This window comes from Monosiga brevicollis, genomic scaffold (assembly GCF_000002865.3).
Source record: "Monosiga brevicollis MX1 MONBRscaffold_38 genomic scaffold, whole genome shotgun sequence".
In the NCBI taxonomy this organism is placed as follows: Eukaryota; class Choanoflagellata; order Craspedida; family Salpingoecidae; genus Monosiga; species Monosiga brevicollis.
The window spans coordinates 128,604-150,096 of NW_001865075.1; the positions used below are offsets into that span (position 1 = coordinate 128,604).

The 21,493-nt window shown below is 54.4% G+C and overlaps 4 protein-coding genes across 4 annotated transcripts; 2 read left to right on the plus strand and 2 right to left on the minus strand.

The window, feature by feature from the left end:
* Nucleotides 1-133: 133 nt before the first annotated feature.
* On the minus strand, nucleotides 134-4,514 carry MONBRDRAFT_29753 (uncharacterized protein; the record flags this gene model as incomplete). The annotated part of the gene is made up of 20 exons (XM_001750233.1): nucleotides 134-372; nucleotides 493-652; nucleotides 769-846; nucleotides 912-1,010; nucleotides 1,091-1,175; nucleotides 1,271-1,410; nucleotides 1,441-1,518; nucleotides 1,574-1,945; nucleotides 2,040-2,134; nucleotides 2,221-2,308; nucleotides 2,486-2,626; nucleotides 2,738-2,812; nucleotides 2,902-2,979; nucleotides 3,073-3,174; nucleotides 3,267-3,305; nucleotides 3,403-3,463; nucleotides 3,552-3,651; nucleotides 3,764-3,877; nucleotides 4,198-4,279; nucleotides 4,386-4,514. 20 exons carry the CDS (start codon nucleotides 4,512-4,514, stop codon nucleotides 134-136), a joined length of 2,355 nt encoding a protein of 784 aa, XP_001750285.1.
* A 1,230-nt stretch (nucleotides 4,515-5,744) lies between these two features.
* Nucleotides 5,745-10,378, plus strand: MONBRDRAFT_39070 (uncharacterized protein; the record flags this gene model as incomplete). The annotated part of the gene is made up of 8 exons (XM_001750187.1): nucleotides 5,745-6,091; nucleotides 6,209-6,306; nucleotides 6,445-8,168; nucleotides 8,308-8,455; nucleotides 8,514-8,738; nucleotides 8,816-8,972; nucleotides 9,059-9,155; nucleotides 9,494-10,378. The coding sequence occupies 8 exons, from the start codon at nucleotides 5,745-5,747 to the stop codon at nucleotides 10,376-10,378; spliced, it is 3,681 nt and encodes a 1,226-aa protein (XP_001750239.1).
* A 340-nt stretch (nucleotides 10,379-10,718) lies between these two features.
* MONBRDRAFT_39071 (uncharacterized protein) lies at nucleotides 10,719-18,438 on the plus strand (the record flags this gene model as incomplete). Its single annotated transcript, XM_001750188.1, has 25 exons — nucleotides 10,719-11,094; nucleotides 11,203-11,289; nucleotides 11,422-11,547; nucleotides 11,638-11,940; nucleotides 12,049-12,129; nucleotides 12,250-12,392; nucleotides 12,473-12,724; nucleotides 12,796-13,075; nucleotides 13,167-13,418; nucleotides 13,514-13,642; nucleotides 13,741-13,872; nucleotides 14,001-14,102; nucleotides 14,174-14,302; nucleotides 14,503-14,654; nucleotides 14,786-14,879; nucleotides 15,832-15,945; nucleotides 16,032-16,244; nucleotides 16,480-16,586; nucleotides 16,672-16,882; nucleotides 16,983-17,396; nucleotides 17,512-17,598; nucleotides 17,834-17,919; nucleotides 18,009-18,091; nucleotides 18,186-18,275; nucleotides 18,404-18,438. The coding sequence occupies exons 1-25, from the start codon at nucleotides 10,828-10,830 to the stop codon at nucleotides 18,436-18,438; spliced, it is 3,969 nt and encodes a 1,322-aa protein (XP_001750240.1). The 5' UTR covers nucleotides 10,719-10,827.
* Nucleotides 18,439-18,617: 179 nt separating this feature from the next.
* MONBRDRAFT_29756 (uncharacterized protein) lies at nucleotides 18,618-19,968 on the minus strand (the record flags this gene model as incomplete). The annotated part of the gene is made up of 5 exons (XM_001750234.1): nucleotides 18,618-18,778; nucleotides 18,854-19,139; nucleotides 19,263-19,376; nucleotides 19,472-19,669; nucleotides 19,771-19,968. 5 exons carry the CDS (start codon nucleotides 19,966-19,968, stop codon nucleotides 18,618-18,620), a joined length of 957 nt encoding a protein of 318 aa, XP_001750286.1.
* Between the last annotated feature and the right edge of the window lie 1,525 nt (nucleotides 19,969-21,493).

A 21,493-nucleotide genomic window follows, 5' to 3' on the forward strand; every position in this document is an offset into this window, starting at 1 on the left:
GTGCTCTAGTGTGGGCCTTGTAGTCATGCCATCAGCCTTCGGTGCTTCTGGCTTAATTGGGAAATCATCCTTTTTGGGGGGTTGTTGACCAACACATCAAAAACGAACATCAAAACCGACTGCAAACATTTTCTTAGAGGTCATCGAGATCGTCCTCATCGGCGTTGTCGTCCTCTGGTGGGGCGTCGTCCATGGCCTCGTGACTCGGCTCGGGTTGAGATAAGAAGGACGAGGCCTGATCTTGGCTAACTCCGCCCGTGTTGGTCTCTTCCACAGTAATCAAACCAAGGTTGTGCTGCAAGAGCGCCGTGGTAAAGTGTTGCGCCTTACCAGTCTCGCACTGTGAATCCAGCCGATCTTTGAGCTCCATCACTACATTCCAGCGAGCAAAAAAAAAAAAAAAAAAAAAAAAAAAAAAAGGAGCACAGCGCCATCAGCGGCCAGCGCGTGACATCAGCCAAAGCCCATAGGCCGATGGTGCCCACCACGTACAAAAGGCATTGTAGACGGTGGCATCGTGATCCTTGCTGGCTCGGCGCATGGCCTCGACCATGGCCACAAATTTGCTCAAATCTCCATCCATGTAGAGATCGACAAATCGGAAGATCTGATCGGCCAGCTGGCTTGATACAGCTTCGAGGTTGGCAAAATTCTGCAAGCAGACGTACCTCGTTGAGCATACACGATAGGGCCACAGAATATAGAGAGGAGATAAAACACAAGCCTCGGCAAAAAGCACGGGATGCTCTTTGAGCAGAGAGCACAGACCTGGCTCTGCAACAACTCTTCATAGTCCTCCACGGGCCGCGATGAGCCCACTTGCGTCACACCCGCCAGGATATTGGCCTACAAAAAACCACGTCATGAGCTTTCAAGCTATGTTGCATGCGCCAAAGACGCCGTGTACACACCGCGGCGTTGGTGTCGAGCATCTTCGCATCCTTGACGGCACTGCCATCGTCATCGCCAAATAAATCGTTGGCATTCCGTTTGCCGGATGTTTTGACCTCCTAACATAAGATATGGCCGTCAGCATGCTCATGGAGCAACCCCAAGCGCTGGACAAAGGACTCATGAGACAGTCACTTACATTGATCTTGAGCGGGAAGAGCTGGGTCAGCTTGGGAGTCATAGCCGCCATCTTTTTTGCCAGATATGGGTGTGGTTCAATGAATCTAGCCAAGCGCCAAAGTTGAGGCTCAGCAAGTAGAGTAAACACCCAGGACCCTGGTCCAACAAGGGTTGTCCCAGCAGCATTCATGAAACTCACTTGACAATTTCTGGGTCAATCGCAGGAAGCTGATCACCAGGGTGCAGCACTCGGTGGGGCACGGCCAAGTTGTACATCTGGATGGCAGGATTGAAGGTGTCCTCCGGCTCGAGTGCCTCAACTGGATCCCCATCCTCATCCTAGCGGCCCAGTGGATCGGAGCAGCAAACCAAGAGCCAGGCCCAGCAGGAGTGAGCAGATGATACGTGGGCCTTGATGATGCAGAGGGTAGATGGCGTCTGATCATCCTGACCATCCACGCCCACATCGAACAGTCCCAGTATGCATTTTCGGCCGACGTACCGGCACATTCATCAAGTCTAGAGCTGAGACAAATGCGTCCATGGCGGCTTGAGGTGTGTCGGGCAGGTCGTTGGGGTTCGAGGCCCCAGTGGACGCTGTGGCAGGCGTGGCCTGCTCCTGGCAATGAAGTTCATTTATCAGCGACTTGAGCGAGGGGAAGCCGAAATGGCGGGCGTCTTCTTGAAATGGCAAGAGGACAAAGTGCAGGGCGCGTTGGCGTCGGCTCTTGCCATCCAAGACGGCTGATGCGCCTACAGAGCTTCCGAGGCTGCTGCCAGTGGCTGGCCCATGCCCATCAGAACCCTCATGCTGGTCCTCTCCATCCTCCTCCTCCTCCTCCTCATCTTCATCTTCATCCGCCACCAACTGACGCTACAGTCCATACGATTCCTTACGGTAAGCATCAACCAAATCGCGCATCGCCAAAGCACCGGTGCAAGCGCATGTCTCTGAGCAATGCACAAACGGGAAAGAGCATGCCCAGCTTTGGGCTTGAACGCTTGTTGTAAACATAGGCGACAATGGCCACAACGCGACGTTTCTCCATGCCAGCCACAAGGGCTGCAAGATTCGAGGGCGAGGGGCAGTTGGTGGTGATGAGCACGGCTCTAGGCATGTGCAGGAGGTCGCGGGGCGTGGGGACAAACCATCAAGAGCAATGGCCACGGCTGGCTCGCTGCCAGGTTTGGGAATGAAAAGTTTGACGGAATCTCCCATGTAAACATGGCGAGGAATCTGCCATGCCAAGCAACAAGGTCAGATGTGAAACACAGGGAAGGTCACAGAAGCCACCCACCCACCACCACAACAGCAGCAACAACAACATCACCACACATCAACACATAAGAAAAACAAAGTCAACAATGAACACACTCTTCGAGGGGAAGGGTGTGTACTGTTAGTGGAGCTTACACTGGCGGCAGGGGCAAAGTAGAGCGTGGTAAGCTGTTTTTCCATTTCCACCTTGTATTCGGGGTTGGACTCGGCCTCTTCAGGCCATGGAATTAACGTGGAACCGTAGCGATACGCGCGCTGCCGATCGTCCTTTTGGATCTAGCTCCAGGCGGTCGGTGGCACCATCCCACAAATCGGTGAGCCTGTGCTGCTGATAGTGCATGTGTGCGTGCATTTTGCGAGGGCTCACGGCCATTCTGGGGCGCGAACCTCGGTTGCCATTTCGTCATCCAGGTGATAGGTAACTTCACGTTGGACCTTGCCGCTGTCACCGTCGCTTGGGTCCTAATGGCAAGAGTGCAGATCCCAAATTTGGACGTGAGCGTTGTGCAGTCACAGCCTGCGAGAAACCTGCGAGAAACGTCGAGCCGTACAATCTCCACTTGATTGGAGAGCTTTTTAAATGTGCTGACGGTCGCTCGCTTGACGATATCATAGCCCGAAACGGGAATCTATGAGGACTCGCAAACAAGAGTAGCGTTAGCATGCGGCTCACGTTTGCCAGCTGGAGCAATACACAAAATAGATGCGTGCGTGAAACGCACCTCGACATTGGCAACACGCAGATTGACATTGAAGGCTGCGGGCTTGACGACACGCTTGCGAAAGAGTTTGAGCATGTCGCTAATTTCTCCAAAGTTATAAAGCTGGACGAGAGGCATGGTCACAGCGCCACAAGTGAGCTGCCGGTGGCGCGTGGAGAGGTGGAGCGAGCCGACGCAAGGCGGCTCGGGCCAACCTGGGCTCCCAAGCGTGAACCAAAGTCTTGAAGCGTTGTCTGTGGTCAGAGGCAGAATAGATGAGTTCTCAGGACAGGAGCGCTGAACCACTCAGAGGGCTCTGTTTTGCTAGAGCTAGCATCTCCCGAGACATACGTGGGAAGGCGTGGCTTTGCTGGCATCCGCGAGCGAGGCATCGTCACTGAGCTGGATACCGCTGCTCGTGTGATAGGCATACATGACACAAACCAGAATGAGATTGGCAGAAGAGCAAAGAGCACGGCAAGCAGTGAAGCGGAACGCACTACACGAAGGACTCAAGTTTCAGGTCTTGGGCCACGTTGATGAGCGCTGAAGCGTGGTCTGAGCCGTCGTCCTCACCCGCGGTGGACACGATTGTCTGGTCTATTTGGGGTCGCATACATGATCAAACCCGTAGCGGGCTTGTGAGATGACCCCAAGAAAGGGTGCGGTGGATGTCATGATTGTCAAGATAGCCTTGCAAACGCGGGCGTACTGGTAAAGAGGTGGAGACGCATCTGCATCTTGCTCGCTTTGGTTTTGGACTCTGACCGCAGCGCTTCTTGGCGTTGTTGCAGCAAAGCCAGACCCGCCGCAAAACCAACGAGAACTAAGGGTCGAAGATGATGAGGGTGAGAATCAGCTCTGCGAAATGAGACCCGCAGCAAACGAGGGATGGACAGAGAGGTGGCTGGACACACAGTCGGAACTGGCGTCAGAGTGTTCGATCGAGGTTTCCAAGAAGCGCAACAGTTCAGGCGATGCCTATGAGGAAAAGACAGAAACAGTAAATGCCAAAGGAGGGCAAGGTCGGAGGTCGCGAGTGCTGGGCGAGCTGTTGTGATTCCAACAGAGTTTTTGGGCCGGGTGCGAGGAAGGCATGGCCTACAGGTTGCAAGGTGGACACGACGTGAACGCCTTCGAAAAAACCAGATTCGTCCTCCAAGTCGTGCTCGGTTGTGGCCGCCCCAAACAGGACCAGCGCCACCTCATGCTTGGGCGTCAGCAGCACCTGCGCTCCAAGGCCAAGGGTGGTAGACAGATCGCGGGCTCATGAGTGCAGCCCCTTTTTCCAAAGTTTACACAAACGGGGATTCGACCAGAAGCCAAAGACGTACGCGATTGCGAATCGAGTAGGAGAGAGCCGCCACCGCCGCTTCAAGATGAGATCCAAACCCGCGCAACTTGGGCTGGGGCAACGCCATGGCGTGCCCCACATCCAAGCAGTAGACGTGATACTCGGTCATGTCGTCGTGTTCACTGGCGCCGCCGCCTCCTCCTCCGCCCCAAAAACACGCTCAAACAAGTTTTTCTTGTTTTGCGCGAAAATCCTCCGATCCCGCAAATGTCAGAAAAAAGAACACCCATCGCCTAATTATAGAACGGATGAAGAGAAGTAATTTACTTCCATAGTTTGCAAGCAGCATGTTGTGCTATCCTGTGCTCTTGCCTCCCACCGCCCTTATCGCCGGTGCATCTGCCATGGTCAAGTTGCCGGCGGCTATTCACGATGCATAATACATGTAGCAATGATCAACGGGATGGACTCGTCGCGCTTTCCAGCAGGCAAAGGCCAGGACAGTATGTGAGGCAAAGGACCACTCGCTCTGTCCCTATAGTAAGACTTTTTCCCTCCTCACGTATTTTGTCTGACAATGATGATCGTGTTGTTGTGTTGTGGGTGCCAGTTGGAATCCCTGGCCCTCTGCTTCTTCCTCTATTATAGATCCATCTTCATTACTTGAATCTACATATACTTCTAGATATAATACTGAAACTTGAACTGTATACATGAACAACACTTCATAAAGGCAAAAATATGCTTCAATAACTCTATAGTAAAACTACAATAACCTCAAGATCAGCAGCATTAACTCCCACTTACACACACACACACACGAGCGGCTTTTCCCAAAAAAAAAAAAATCTCGGCAGCGCGCGCTGGCTGGGAGTGTGTGTCAGTGTGCGTGTGAGTGTGTGGTCTGCCAGTCGTCGTAGGGCAGCGATCTCGGCTGCTGAAGCCTTGTTGACCTTTGCCTTTTGCCGTGGTGTCCCGTTTGCAACTGCGGAGCTTGAAGTGGAATTAAAGAGTTGATACCATCAGGTTTGTGGCACTTCAAGGCGCGCGAGCTCCCCCGTTCTCCAAAGGAGAGCCTGATCATCCTTCTCCCCTCCCATTCCCTCCCCTGCCTTCCCCTCCCCTCCTCTCCCCTCTTCTCTCCCCTCTTCTCTCCCCTCTTCTCTCCCTGCCTCTTCTTCTCATGCTCCGAGCCGGCTCTTAAACTTTTTTTTCCCCTCTTCTGACCTCTCTATTCTGCCCAGAATCTGTCTTTTGCACCCCGCATGTCTTGACGTGCTTGTGCCTGCGTTCCGCTCACCTTATTCCCAACGTCTTGCTTGCTCCGCGGTTCCTCCCACGTGCTCATCTTGTAGGGGTCAGACAAGCGTTATTCCACCTTGCCACGCCAACCACAGTCATGGGACAGTCCCTGTCCGTGCCAGGCATGGCATTCCTGCCGTTTCGACCTTGGGACGTCGTGTTCACGCCCAACGCCTTTTTGGATCCCATCTTCAAGTCTAGCAAGGATGGGGACTACGTGATCCGTCGCGTCCTTCATGATCCAACCACTCTTGAACTGCTCGTCAACGATGGCGGTAACCGCCTCCGCTACGCCATTAAATACGAAGAGGATCAATACCACTTTGCCGGCCAGAGCTTTGAACACTTGGATATTCTCCTCGCCCACGTCATGCATCAAGGCGTCAAAGGTCCCCGTGGCACCATCCACCTTCGCGACTCCCTGGCCCGCGAGCTGCGCGAGCGGTTCGTACTTTGATCCCAGCCACTCACTTCTCACCCTCCACTCAATCCCGCGTCAGCACTCGTCCTTCTCACCCACCTGCCCCCTTCCGCCGTCCCTCTGCTGCTTCCACCACACAGACTGACGCATTACATGCCCATGTACAGTCCATCCAGCTGGTATGTCGGCAAAATCAGCGCCGCCGAAGCCAAGATCATGCTTGATACCGAACCCTGCGGTGTGTGCCCATCCTCCATCAGGCAACTTTTCGCTCTTTTGCTCCTTTCGCTCTTGCGCTAGAATGATGGTTCAAAAAATGACGGGGCCGGCGTTGGGGAAGCTTGACCTCACACTTGTTTGACGACACCTTGTGCAGGCGCCTGGCTTGTGCGGGCCAGTGCCGAAGAACATGCCTACTCCCTCATGGTCAAGGACATGCGCGGTGACATTAACAACTTTTTGCTGACCGAGGAGCCCAAGGATGGAGGCATTTGCCTCGGAACGAGCCGCTTTGACCGAGTGGACGACCTCATTCGTAAAATCAGCAAATCCGGTCTCAAGTGCAAGTCTGGCAAGGTTCACCTGCGAGAGCACTTGTACGGCCCAATCGCCCCTCGCTCTTGGAGCTCGTCTCACCTATTCCAGCGCCTTGACAGCCGCTCATGCGAAACAATTCGCTGTTCTCACAATAGCGAGACTCACCATGCCGAGGAACCCACAACACCACCCGCGGAGCCCGGTCTCACGTATGTAGGCATCTTGCACTGGCTCATCATGGCCACATGCGCTTTCTCATCCTTGCGTGACCGGCCACACGCAGCTTGGATGATGACGCCACCGTGCAACCCTTGGGCGATCAACCGTGCGTTTTTTGGTTTTCCCTTGATCGTTGCCACGCCCCATCTCGTTTTGCTCCCTTTGTGCAAGAAGGCCCCACCCACCCAAAATCCCAATCAAGCCGTCTCTTTATGTTGGGCGTCCTTTTGTCCCGGCTTTTCATCTTGCGTCGCGTCATCTTACTTTACTCTTGGACCTAGGGTGGTGCAAATGGAGGGTGCCAACGTGTACAACTCGGCGCTGGCTGCGTCTGCCCACGAACGACCCAAGGGTGGAAGTCATGCAGCCATCAATTCTGAAGCCGGCGTTGAGGTTGACAGCGACCCCCCAGCCGCGTGCGACTGGTATGCAGGTCGGGTGAGCCGGCAGGCCGCCGCGGCCGTTATCCTTCAATCTCCCAACGTGCGCCCTGGCGACTTTTTCTTTCATCAACATCCATTGGAGGAGAACGTTTTCTATTTGACAGTCAACGACCACGACCGTGCCGCCCAATACAAGATTGCTCGCAACAGCGCTGGCTACGTGTTTGGGCCCAAGACCTTCCTGACCCTGCAACGCCTTCTTGAAACCGCCCGACGTACAGGCCTCAAAGGCTCGCAGGAGCAGCTCAAGCTGGGCAAGCCGGTGGCACAACTTCTCAGTGAAGTGGCCGGTCACCGTCTGGCCGCTTCGTCAGATAGCAATCATCATGATGATGATCAGGACTTGGGGGATGCCCAACTGGTTGGATCCTCCGAGGGCCGCGTGGGCTCCCTGACTGCACGCTCCGCCGATCCTCCGGTGGCCACCGAAGGTGGCAATAAGATGAAGCTTCGCAAGCTGGGGCAAGCCATGGGTCACAAATTCACGCAAATGAAGCATGCCATGAAGCGCCACGGCAAACAAGGCGGTACCGACTCAGCCCCTGGCAGCCCAGGACCTACCCGCGCCGCTGCTGCGCACGCCACGTCGGACGCTGCTTCGGTTCCAGTACCGTCGGCGGTTCGAAATCAAGAGGAGCAACCCGTGCCTCCTCCACGCTCCCACGAGCCTCTTCCGCCCGTGCCCACTCGTCAAATTCCCGAGGATGTCCTTAGTGGCAGCCTAGACAAGACACAGCCCTCAAACGCAAGCCAAGGCCCCTCGTCGGCTGACTTGCCTCCCATTCGTGGCCGCACTCGCACCATGCAAATGAATCAACTCCTGAGCACGCTTCAAAAAGACCTCGACCTGCGGATCCTGCCCCTCGATATTCAAGGCTACAAGGAGCTGCCTCGCGGCGAGGTGTGCATGATGCCCTCCCATTCTTACCCCCCCTTTGCCATTGATTCAAGCTTCTTTGACATGGCTCATATTGTTTGCCCTTTTTTGTCTCAAACTTGACACCTCACTGCCGTGTGTGCCGTGTGGTGCGCCACATTAGACGCACGAGTCTGACCTGCCCGATTATGCCCGTGGACCTCGCTTAAACCGCTTTCGTGACATCTTGCCAAATCCCGTCACGCGCGTGCGTCTTGAACCTCTCGAGGTTGACCATACGTTGGAGTACATCAACGCCAACTACGTTCGCGGTATGTCTTGGGTATGCCGTGTACACCTAGGCAGCACCCGCTTGCTTGGCTCATCTAGATCCGTCCGCTCCTTGCGACAATAAACCGGCTCTGCTAGGTTTTGGTGGCCGCCGCGCCAAAGAGTATGTGGCAGCCCAGGCCCCCAAGGACACCGGCTTGTTCAACTTTTGGCGCATGATCGTACACGTTCAGGCCCGTTGCATTGCCATGACGACTGGGCTGGTGGAGGGTGGCAAAAACAAGTGCAGCCGCTACTGGCCCGCCACCATCTACGCCGAAACAAGTACGCGCGCCGAGTTTTGCATCCAACGGAAGGCAGAGTGCTGGACTCATGGCCCACCTTTGTTTTGTTTTTGATAGAGGAAGAGCTTGTTTATGGCCCGCGCGATGGCAAGATTCATGTTCGCACCATGCTGGTCACCAAGATGGAAGGCTACATCAAAACTAACATCCAAGTCTTATATCAAGGCAGCACGCGCAACCTCGTGCACTTTTGGTTTACTGCCTGGCCCGACCAGTAAGCCGTATACCTGCTTTGCTTTAATTGGCTCATTTTGTCTGCTGGGCCTGCTCAATGTGGCGCTCCCTGCTGGTTTTCCACAGTGGTGTCCCAACTCGGCCCGATGGGTCAATGCAGACACAGCAAATGATCGAGATGTTGTTGGACATTCGCCGCACACGCAACGAGCTGGATCGAGCGGTAAGTCGCACGCGCGTAACACACGTGGACTCAGCCCGGCCTTCTCTTTGCCTTTTTTGGTTGTTTCTCGCATCACCTCTTGTTGACCTGGCACTTGGCGTGACCTTGCGCTGCGTTTAGGAGTCGCCGCTGATCGTGCACTGCAGTGCAGGCATTGGCCGCACGGGCACCATGATTGCCCTTGATCACGCCATGTGTGCTTTGGACGTGCGTATTTGACCCAAGCTTTTCTGCGCGCTGTTTGCCAGCCACCTTCGTCAAGCTGTTTTGGCTCGTGCTTGAAACGTGCGCATCTCGCCTTCATTCCGCTCTCGCCATGTCTGTCCGGTACTGCGTAGATGGGCGTCAAGGTCGACGTTCTCAGTATCGTTGCCGACATCCGTGAAGACCGCATGGCCATGGTGCAGCACGTGGTTCAATATCGATACCTGTACCAGGCCGTGGTGGAATATGCCGAGCGCCTGGCCGCCCGCGAGCAGGAAGAGGAAGCTGCCCAGGCCTATGAGCAAATGCGAGAGAGCGGTGGTCCTGTGACCAAAAGCAGTGATAGTCGTGGCATTTATGCCGTTGCCGATGATAAGGAGGCAGCTCGTTACGAGCTGGACCAGTCATGGCAATTGCACTCTGTTCACAAGGGCTTCAAGGTGTATTCGTTGCGTGGGGCTATGAGTCTGCCTGCAGCAGCGGATGACCATGAGGCGACGTTTGCTCCCCGCGAGCAGGTTGAAGCCGGTGAGGTGATCACGTCGCCGGTCAAGCCCGTGCGCCTCAACGAGAGCTCAGACTTTATCGACAAACCCTGGTTTCGATCCAACTTTACGCGAGCCCAGGTTGAAGACCTGCTCTCAGGCACGCCACCAGGCACCTTTGTGGTGCGGCCATCATCCAAGAAGGATCACTTTGCGCTGAGCCTGCAGACAGTCCGTCACAAGATTGCCAACATGCTCATTGTACCCATTGCCCAGCCCAACGGCAAGTTTTTGTACAAGCTGGGTGCGTCCAACGATCAATCTTTCTCTTCAGTAGCCGAACTGGTCGAGCATTACCTTGAACATGGCATTCCCGCCGAATCACACGGCGAAATCATCCGTCTGCGTCGACTTTCCACCAACACGCGCAGCCTGCAAAGCGCACAGAACGCTGTCGCCCGCCTCAGTGCCAACAACGACGCCGGCTCCCACGTTCAGGAGGAGGAGGAAGATGATGAAGATGCCCAAGCCTAATTTGTGACTTGTGTTGTTGTTTTTTTCTGTTGTGTGTTGTCTGCCTGTGAGTTCTTCTCTTCTTCCGCCTCGGCATTATTTTCCTGATCGGAAGTAGCTCGGTGCCTTTCGTGGCTTGCACGTTTGCGATCGCATCAACGTATCTGTCCAAAACGCCGTACACCCATCCATTGCCATCCAACGCTTCCATCATCATCAACAATTGAGAAGAGGAAGTGGAAAAGGAAAAGAAAACTTTACGTTTGAAGTTTAAACATGTCAACCAAAGAAAAACCAAAATTTTAAAAATTTTGGATTTCAACGGTTTTGGGGTTTTTTTTTATCATTTTTTAGTGTGTGCGCGTGTGTGTGTCTGTGAAAGCCCGGGTCGTCGGGACGGCGGGACCCACGATTTGGGGCGTGCGAGCTTGCCTTGGAGGTCCGCAGAGTCATTCATCTGGGGGCTCAGGATGGAGGGCGTCGTTGAGCGCAAGCTCAAGCAGCTGCGCGAAAAGCTGAATGAGTTTGGCTATACGCAGCCGCTGGGCGTGGAGAGCCTGCCTTTGGCTGAGCGTCTTTTTGCAGACCTGCTCCATACCACAGCCAGCCTCAAGCGCATCAAGGAGCAAGCCCCAGACCGAACCGCAGGCTCGTCTGAAACACAAGCGCAGACAACGCGGAGCCACGATCCTCTTGCGATCGAGGCATATCAGGCCGACAATGCCCGCCTTGTCAAAGTGAGCCACAGTGACCAAGAGCACTCCCCGTCGATCTGGCTTTGCGTCTGTACGTATTGATTTGACCCCTGGCTAATTCTTCTTTGCTTTGATGAAAACTTGTCACAGGAAGTCAATCATTTGCACGGCGAAGTGATCCGGCGCAAGGATGCGGCCGATGCACAAATCAAAAAGCTAAAACACCATGCAACACAGGTCAGCAGACACATTCGCCGACGCCGACAATTTGAACACAACGCTCCAGAGAGTATGAGACTGCATCTTTTTTTTCCACGTTCCTCATTGCATGCACACCACCGTTTTTCGAATCCACGCGCACGTCGTCAGCTCGGGAACGAGAATCAGGATCTGCGCTTCCTCAACACGCAATATGCCCACCGCATTCGCGTTCTGGAACGTGAAACTGATGCTCAAAAGGCTCGGTTGGACGAGTTATTGGCCAAGAACATGGAGGTGCGTTAACCAACGCCTACCTCCTCCACGGCGGCTCTTGATGATTCTTCGTTTTGAGCGGCTCTGGCCTGCTCATCTACTTGCTTCCAGGCTGCCGTTACGTTGCAGGATGAAGAGCAACGTCGGATTCCTACGAGGCGCCAACGGATGGATATGAGTCACCTACTGCCAGAGGTTACCATGAGCGCTGAAAATGAGCATCCCTCCAGGCCTGCTGTTCCTCAAACCCGGCTTGATCTGGACGATGCCACCGCTCGCGAAATTGAACGATTGGAGGATGTGATCCGCCAACTCAAGCGAGATAGTCAAGCCGGAGAGACCCGCATTGAAGCCATGCAAGGCCAAATCGACCGCCGCGATGCTGAGATTCAACGTCTCAATGGGCTTTTGGAGGTTTGTCACGCACCTTCTGTATGCTGACTCTTCTTTTTTCCAAGATATGTGGCAGTGTGGTGGCAGAGCGTCGTCATTGGCCTCCTCACCTTGTTTCATCTCTTTTAGGGGGGGCGGCCGTTACCGGCGCTGCGCGCTGAGACGGCCCTCAAGCGAGAGGCCCGACAACAAGCGCACTTGGAAACACAGGTGGGATAGGATACCTGACGTGCAAGAACAAATTTTGGGACACAAGCAAAAAGCAAACGCTCCTGCAGGCCGCGCCCATTCCGATTCATGCGCAGCTGTTCGTCTGTCTCCTCGTTTCAGGTCGAGTTTCTGCAAACAAGCAACAAGGCCCTGCAGGATGAGTTGGTAACTATGGTCTCCACCAACGATGATAACGCTGCGCGTATTGCAGAGTTGGAGGCAGATAACGCCAAGCTGGCACAAGAGCTTGCACACATCCAACAGTGAGTTAGCCAAATCTCCGCGCATGCCCCATTTTGCAATGACAACGGCATGAGATCTCTGACAGTGACACACTCGCCAGGTTGGCCAAACAAGTCGAGACAGAGCGGGTGGCCTCCAGCGCGGCAGTCAATCGCCAGTTGACTCGGGAGCGCGATCGCTTGCACCGACAGCACGAAACCCTCAAAGAAAAGCTGCGGCATGCCAGCGAGCTTCAATCTGATGTCAAGCGGGTGCATGCAGAAAATCAGCATCTTCTGCGCGCTCTGCAAGATGCGGAAACGGAGATGGGTCGCCTGCAGGAGGACGTAGAAAAGCTCTTGGATGATAACGAGTGCGTCTGCATGCAACTGGCACCCCGATGCAGCTGCCTTCGTTCACTCACGCCACCGTTCTTCTTCGCAGCTATTTAGACACGCGCGTGCGTCAGCTAGCTCAGTTTAATTGGAGCCTACAGAAAGAGCTTCGGCAGCATGGTGCATCCGACACCACGTTCCGGGATTTGGCTCGCGCCGCAGAGGAAGCGCATCCTCAACCACGAAGCCGTCAGCCACGCGTCCGATTTGCGGAAGGGAGTCGCTCGCCTCATCCGGCTGGCACCAGCCCTGATCGCGCTCAAACCACGGAATCTGCAGCGGCCTCAACCCATCCATCTACTCCATCTAAACAAGCCATTGAGGAGCAGGTGAGATCATCGCAGGAGCAATGAGACCTTGCGTGCATGGGCCTCCACGTTAACTCCAACTCTTTCTTCTTGGGTGGCCACTAATAAATAGCAAGCGTTACAAGCAAAAATTGCCGATCTAAATGAAGCATTAGAGCGGCTTGAGGCGCAAGCCGCTGCTGGCGATTCAGCTAAAGTGACGCGTCTTAAGGAGCGAGTGGCAGAGTTGGAGCGTCAAAGCGAAGAGAGCAGGCAGGCACAAGAGGCAGCACAGCTGCAACTTGATGCCGCACGGGAGGAACACCACCAATCCGTGGCTCAACTGCGCGAAGAGCACGCCGCGGTCCTCTCTGCAAAACAACAGGTGCGTCTGCAGCCGATCGACTTGACGCGAGCACGGCATAATATCTCGACCAGGCCACCATAATGACACTCAATGCTGATCGCGTGCCTCAATAGCAACTTGAGACACAGAGCAAGGCCGCCGAGGAGGCACGGCAGCGCGTAGTGTCGCTTGAGGCCTTGGCAGCCATGTTTCAGCAGGAAAAGCAGGCATTGATTGCCGAAGTGGAGACCCACATGCAACAGGTATGCGGCGGCCTGTGTGAGATGCTCAATCGAATCTCAATGTGGAAATGTTGTCTCATTTTCGCGCGCGTGGGTTTGCTTGGATGCGCCTTACCTAGAGCACGCAAGCTCGAAATCGGCTGGCCGAAATGGATGAGCGAGTGCGCCGCGTTGACACCAACGCCGAAGAGCGTCTTCGTCACGCCGAGGAGCAAACGTCCACACTTCGATTGCAACTTCAAGAGGAGCAGGTGCGACGCTGAAACCGTCACCGTGATCTCCGGACACTTGGACAGTACACCCAAAGTTTTTTCTCTTAATTTTTTTTCTGCCCTTTTTTCTTTTCTCATCTGTATCCACCTTCATTGCAACCACTCAGACACGGCGAGAGGAGCTGAGCGTCAAGGTGCAGCGCCTGCAGGATGCCGTTTTTGAGGCCGACCGAGAGCGTGACCGCCTGCAGCTGCGACTTGCTGATCAGGTTTGCTATCAGCAGTCACCACCAGTTTGACTGCATGTGTTCTCTAATGGTTTGGGTTGATGTGTTTGTAGAGTGCTGAGAGCGGTCGCTCGGGTGAGCGCGAGACGGCACAATTGGCCGAGGCCGAGGCGCGACACGCCACTGACCAGCAACGTCTGCAGGAAATGATCGTCCTACAACGCAACGAACTTGCCGATAGGGTGCGCTGCATTTGTCGTGTGTGTGTGTGTGTGTGTGTGTGTGTGTGTGTGTGTGTGTGTGTGTGTGTGTGTGTGTGTGTGTGTGTGTGTGTGTGTGTGTGTGTGTGTGTGTGTGTGTGTGTGTGTGTGTGTGTGTGTGTGTGTGTTTTTGGTTTGTTGTTCGTCGACCCCTGATTTTTGCTCATGGTTTTGTACCATAGGATCAAGAGCTGGCTCGGCTACGTGAGCAACTGCGTGCCCAGGAATTGACGTCCAACGAGGCTGCCGACGCCATCACGGCGGCGGCATCGCAGCGCCAGCTCCTGGACCGCGACCTGAACAACATGGCTGCCGAGTGTCAGCGCCTCAGCAGGTAATCGTGTTTCATGGTCCAGCGCAGCGGATCCTCGTCTAGGCTGCGTATTTGACCCACAATTTGTCCCAATACTGACTTCTTTTTCTTGTCTTCGTTTGGCACTTGCTGCGTCTGATGGCTGGTGACAGCGAGCTTGAAGCCGCTCACCATGAACTCACGGAAGAGCGAGCCCGAACCGACTACTACATGGCACAATTTGAAGCCATTTTGCGCAATCTCAAGGTCAGGTTCTTTTACCTGAGCCACGTCGAATGGTCTGTGCAAGATTACAACCTTTCTCTCTCTATTGTTTGACTCATTGTGTTGACGCTGGACGTGGCGTGTAGGAGGCTGAGACAGAGAAGCAACGTCTGCTGGAACTGTATGAGGGTCTCAGTGCCGAGCACAGCGACCTGGAGAATCGAGCCGGTGAGGCAGACGATCTGTCCAGCCAAGCTGCAGATGCGCTTGAATCCGCTCAACGCGAAATGGAGATCCTGCGACAGCGCTTGCTACAGGCCGAAGCCCTGCATGACCAACGGGCTGCTGATCTCTCGGGCTCTGAGCGTGCCGTTCGCAATCTTCAAAGCACCGTCGAATCCATGCGCGAGCAGCTCCACATTACCGAAGAGCAGCGCGAGCAACTCCGTCGCCAAGTCAACGTCCTCCGGGCCGGCGCTGCAAACTGACACAAGTCCACCCTCTTTGCCTTTTGGAGGAGCAGTCAGCTTTCGATGAAGCCTCTTAAATATTCCGCCAAGCGCGCGCTCTACTCTCTTATCTCTTGTCAGACGATGTTTGATGATTTTTTTGAACTGCTTGATTTTCAAAGAGTTGAAATCATATTTTTCCCATCACGTTGATACGAAAGTCGGCAAAAGTGCCTGAAAACTAGCCGTTACGGTTCAAAAGGAAAAAGCGCGCTGCGACTTGTTGATCGCGCGCAAACGCGCTCATTTTTTTTTTTTTTTTTTGGTTTCGCTGCTCTGCGCCTCTATCCTCGTGCTTCGGCCGACAGCTTTGCTCCGCTTCGCCGCGTTGTTTGGCTTGAGCAGCGCTGTCGGATTTTGGCTCTGTTTCAGCGCTGTTGGACTTGGCCGCATCTCTGGTGTTGAACAAGGCTTGCTTTTGACACTCAAGAAACGTGCTCGCCTCGGCCTGAGAAAGCCAGCTTCGTTTGGCCTGTTCCGCATAGGATCGTACTCCGCCACCGTTCACAATGGATGTTGAAGCCGACGGGGGCAAGAACGTGACGAGCGTTCATCACAGTTCCGTGGACCCCACTCAGTTCCCACTTCTTCTGCAACAGGTGAGCCGATACCTGCTCTTTGAGGCGCTGTCGTGGCGTGGCAGTTCCACCCTGCCTCTCATTCATTCTGATGGAAACCCCAACAGTATTACCTGCGACTTTTCCCATACGGCAAATACTTCAAATGGCTTTCGTATGGCGGCGTGGACAAGAAGGAGTTTGAAAATCGCGAGTTCTCCTTCACCCTCAAGGATGATGTCTACGTGCGCTACCAGAGTTTTGCCGACATGTCCGAACTCAAAGAAGGTCGGGTCGTGCTGATTTCCACCCTTGCGGGCATTGTGCCTGAACAAGAAAAGGTGCCTTTACTCGATCGCCAATCTCAAGGTGTCTCCCAACCTGTCTTGCCGCTATTGTAGCCATTATCAAGCGGTGCCCATACAAGATTGACATTGGTGCCATCTTCACAGCTCGGGTACCAGCTCTTTTCGCCTCCGCTCGTTCGATTTTTTTTTTCCAATTTTTAAAAGTTGATTGCTCGAGTCGCATTGCTGACCAGCAACTCGACCCCGTTTCCTCCGCTTTGCTTTGTAGCCCAAAGACCACAAAAAGATCAAGAGCAGTGAATTTTACCCCGTGGCCAAAGAACTGGTTTTCGATATCGATATGACCGATTACGACGAAATTCGCACCTGCTGCAGGTGGGACCTGTTGTTGACATCTCACGCAGCCTGCCCGCATTTCTTTTGGCCTTGCTTGACTCGCACACCGATATGTCTCGTGTAGTGGCGCGGCCATCTGCCACAAATGTTGGGGCTTCATGACTGCAGCCGTCAAAGTGCTGGATGCGGCGCTGCGCGAGGACTTTGGCTTTCAGCATCTGCTTTGGGTGTACTCCGGTCGCCGTGGTATCCATTGCTGGGTTTGTGATAAGAGGGCACGACTTCTTTCGCAAGAGGCTCGCGGAGCCGTTGCTGAGTATCTGCAGCTTGTTCGCGTACGTCTGCCTTTGTGCTGCTTGTGGTCCAGCCATCAGCACCGCCAGTGCCAGCCTTGCACCATGAACGGGGCACCCCTCATGTGGTTTTGTGTTGCAGGGTGGCGATCAAACGGCCAAAAAGGTGTCCCTGACGAGTCCTTTGCACCCGTGTGCAGAACGGGCGTGCAGAATTCTCGAGCCTTACTTCCGTGAGGTTGTGCTCTCCTCCGACTCGCAGGTCCGGCAAGCTGTTTCCTTGCACCCCATTCCCCGGCAACTGCATCTGTTTGTTGATGCTCGTATGAGCGTCAAGCTCACGTGCCTTGGTTCGGCATCATCTGCTCAGGCGTTGCTGGCCCACAGCGAGCATTGCAACACCATGCTTAGTATACTCGGCATGGACGCGATCGAAGCCGACATCAAAGTAAATCGCAGCGTCACCATGTCTTTTGAGCCAAGTTCGTTGCAGCTCATCGTCCGGTGCCGCTGCACTACAGGCTGCCTGGGCTCAGAATGGGCGCAGCGAAGACAAGTGGGAACAACTGATTTCAATCGTGAAGGTGCGCGCGCAAGTTTGGATCTGGTGCATATGTTCTTGCGCATTCAACTCACACACTCTTGTCCACGTTTTTCTCTGAAACACTCAGGGCCAAAAGTCCAAGAAGGTGTCACGAACGCAAGAACTCATGCTGCAGTACATCTACCCACGGCTGGACATCAATGTATCCAAGGGTGTAAGTCCCAAGCCATCTCTTCCTCGCGGCTGCATCTGTCATCTCCGAACGTGACAAGTCCATTTAGGGGGTTTTGTTTCCTTGATCCGATCACGCCCAACCTTTCTGGTCATCTGCTGATTTCTCTGTCAACTCATCTTGGGATGGTATCGAACCCGCAATCCGCTTTTTTGGGTGGCCCGTGACAAAACAGCTCAATCACTTGCTCAAGTCACCCTTTGTGGTACATCCAAAGACGGGACGTGTGTGCGTGCCCATTGACCCCAGCAAGGCCGATGAGTTTGATCCTTTCGCGGTCCCCACCATTGATCGTCTGTGTCGGTATGTTCTGCAGGTCCACATGTCGCATATGCATCACGGCAAATCTGGCCCTGCGCACTCATGCACGCGCTGACTCTTGCAACCTTTAGCGAACTGGACGAGTTTGAAGAAGAGCAACAGCTCAATGCATACACAGAAGCGGGCGAGCCCTCGCCAAAGCGCAAGATTCAAAGTACGCCTACTTCGGAGTTTTGTCAACAATGATTCACGTCCATGTTTCTGCTTTCTGGCTCAACTCGACCCGCTCTGTGCTTCACCTGCCGCAGACTTTAACAAAACATCGTTGTCCGGTGCCATGAAGATTTTTACCGACTTTCTGCAAGGTCTTGATGAGGAAAACGCTGAGCTTGCCGAAGGTGCGCCCTTGTCGCCACTTTTTTTCCTGCTGAACTACACTTGTCTCCCCCTTTTACCTTCAGGCTTTCGGTCTTGTGCATCATTTCGTACGGCTGCCCTTACTGTGTTCTGCTTCTTCTGTGAATAGATGCTGGTGTCAAATCCGAGGCCATGGAGTGGTAGGCCGCAATCAAGTTCGGCCTCCAGCTTTGCGTCGTGTGAAGCAGTTGTGCGTTACCCTTTGCCAAGAGGTCGTTCAGGGCCTTCATGGGTGCAACAATCATCTTTTTTCGCACTTGCTATTACGTGTCTCCAAATCGACGGGTCAATTGATATGTGAATTATAGTGGACAGCAAAAAGCCTATGCTTGAAGAAAGCGCAGATCGCGGTTGGTTGCTGGCAGCACGCGATATATCCGCACCAGCCAGTTTGAGCTCGTAAAGACATGCTCCAACTCCTCCAGCTCAGTAAATTTGTGACCAATCTCCGCCCGGCGTGCCCGATCGTAACCTCGACCCTTGCCTGCAATGCGGCATCCGAAGATGAGCGATGAGAAAGAACATCTACATGTCCACCCCATTGCGCAATGCCACGCACCTAATTTAGTCTGATGGAAGGCAAAGTCATGATAGGATAGTTTGTAGAGCAAACTCTCAGCCAGTCGTTCGGGCGCCGCTGTTGTGACCCGAAACGTCCCGGCCTTGGTCAAAAAGTCACCCACTGATATGGAATCATCAACATGAGCTGCAAGGCGAACCATGGTGGTAAGCTGCCCAATATCATCGGCAGTCAGACCAATGGCACCACCAAATTTGACGGCGATGTAATCCACACCCAGCTTGCGCAGCTCATGCACGGCTTCCTGCTCTGTCAAGGTCCATAGCTGTCCAGCAGGCAGAGAAAAGAAAAATAAATGCCAGTAAAAGCATTGCATGCGGAGTGAGATTACTGGAAGCGATCACCAACGAGGTTAAGGGAGTGAGAGCATCGCCAGCCTGGAACTTACACGAGCAGCATGAGCCAGAGCGCTGCCATTCGTGGACTGGCCAGAGCCAGGCTCGGCGGCGGACAAGGTTGTGTGGGCAGTCAAGACGGGACCGAGGTCACGCCACGCCAGGACCTATTCGATGCAAAAATGTTGCAGCCACCGATGAGCCTTGAATGCAACCCACGGGTTACGGTGAGGGAACTCGCAGTGGTGGCAGATGAATAGACCTTGGAATCGGGGGGCAGATGCTGATGCACAAAGTCAACAGCTTCCTCAACATCCCAATAGATGAGACGGGTCTCATTTTGCAGCGTGACGCTAGGGAAAAGGTCGCTGCCTGCATATGTTGTAGTAGCAGTCCAGTAGGCGTGACGAATGAAGAGCACCCCCAGAACCACGAGAGCAGCTGAGGTCAAGAATCCGCGCTATTGGAGCCATGGCAGTCAAAAGCAGGGCGCGCATGCACAGAGATATAATGAAAATTGCGCCAAGAGAAAGGGCACTGCGACGCAGCAAGGCTACACACCAGCAGATCGGCATCACCGCGAGCCGTGCGCATGTCCTTGTTCTTCTTCTCTTTTTTTGAATCCTTTTTTTGGCGCCGAGCAGCTTCGAGATGGGCTCGTGTACCGCGGTCCACGGATTCCGCCCCCGCCACAATCAGCGCAGCGCAAACCCCTGCAGCCAGAAGCGAGGCAAACAACCCCACTAGAGGGATGTGCATCCGAGCCCGTCCGGCCATCCAGAGACTAGAATCGCTCGCGCAAAAAGTTTGGCAACAGCATCAGACAAACATGGGGGCCAAGTGCAAGGGAACCGCCCGAACGCTTTGTAGCTACGGCGTAGCAAACCGACCTGATGAGGTAGCCTAGAGCAAGCATCCGCGCGCCCACAGGATCACACGGCAACTTTGGCAGCATGTTCAGCCAGAGCACGTCAGCGACTCCGACCAGCGCAACCATGTTGAGCGCGTGCAAGTCGAGAAACAAGCTGGCCCAGGAGGGCGGCAAGGCATCTGCCATTGGAGCCTCAACGGTCAGCGACCCTGTATTCCACCAGGTGTTGGCATTGCCAGAGCCCGCATGCGCAAAGGGCACGATTGAGGTGACGGGGTCGAGGTGTAAGAGCTCAAGCAGCAGCAACAGCGCAGGGAGCCATAGGCCATAGCGCAGATGGTTGGCCCATCGGGCCAACATGACGGGCCCAGAGTCGGCCGTGGCAGACTGTGTGGCCACGTGCAGAACAAGGACTGCAAGCCATAGCAGGGAGAGCAAGGAAAGGAACCGATCCCAAAGCAAGACCAAGGTGAGATCAATCTGCAAGCTAACAGTAGGCAAAGAATTGCCAACAGAAACAAACAGCCTGGAACGCACCGTTGGACAGGAGCAGAAGGAACAGAGACGGGAGGCGCAAAGACGGGGTAGAACTGACAGCATCCCCCAATAGTGCTGCGGCGGTCAGCTGGTTTAAAAAAAAAAAAGAGGCCGGACGAAAAGGTGTGAGCGTAAGCCATGATCTCGATGGCATTGTACAAGGCTCTGACCACTGGCATATATTTGCGGCCGGGTCAACGGACCAAAAAGTGGCGACTCAGGCTAAAGTTTTGCAGTTTGGTATGGGTCGGGACAAAAGCCAGTGCCAAGGGCGGGATTAGCAAGAGGCAGTCTCGGAGCATGGGCACGTGAGGGACCTGATGTTCAGAGTGGGGGAAGTGTCATTCATGAGAAGTGACCTGGACACGACTTTTGGTAGCGCCGGCGGAAAATCGCGTGCGTCGACGCACCGCGAGAAACACGGTCGCGATGTGCCAGAGCACGTTGCTGTTGAATGTTGAAGTGCGAATGCCCCGCAGCCAGGCAGTCAAGATGATGGCAAAGCCACACAAGCCCAAAACTGTGGGATGAAGTCGCCCGTAGCTGGTCACCCTACACCAGCCGAAAGCCACGAGACGCGATAAGAGGGACACGAGGTCGTGAACCCTGGGCAAACGACGGACAAGGCACAGACTTGAAAATGGCTGGGGTAGTGGCCACTAGGGCGCAGCTCAGGCCCGTTGCGACAAAGTCCTAATGCACCCAGACAGCGAGAGCAAATGTGGGTGCGGGGTTACACTGCATCTCGCACCCAGGACGACAGGTGACACCCGCCACTCGCAAAGGCACGCGCACTTTACCAACCTGGCCATATATCGCATGAGCTAGACTGCCCACGGCGACGAGCACAAGGCCAAAGAGTACGATGGGAAGATT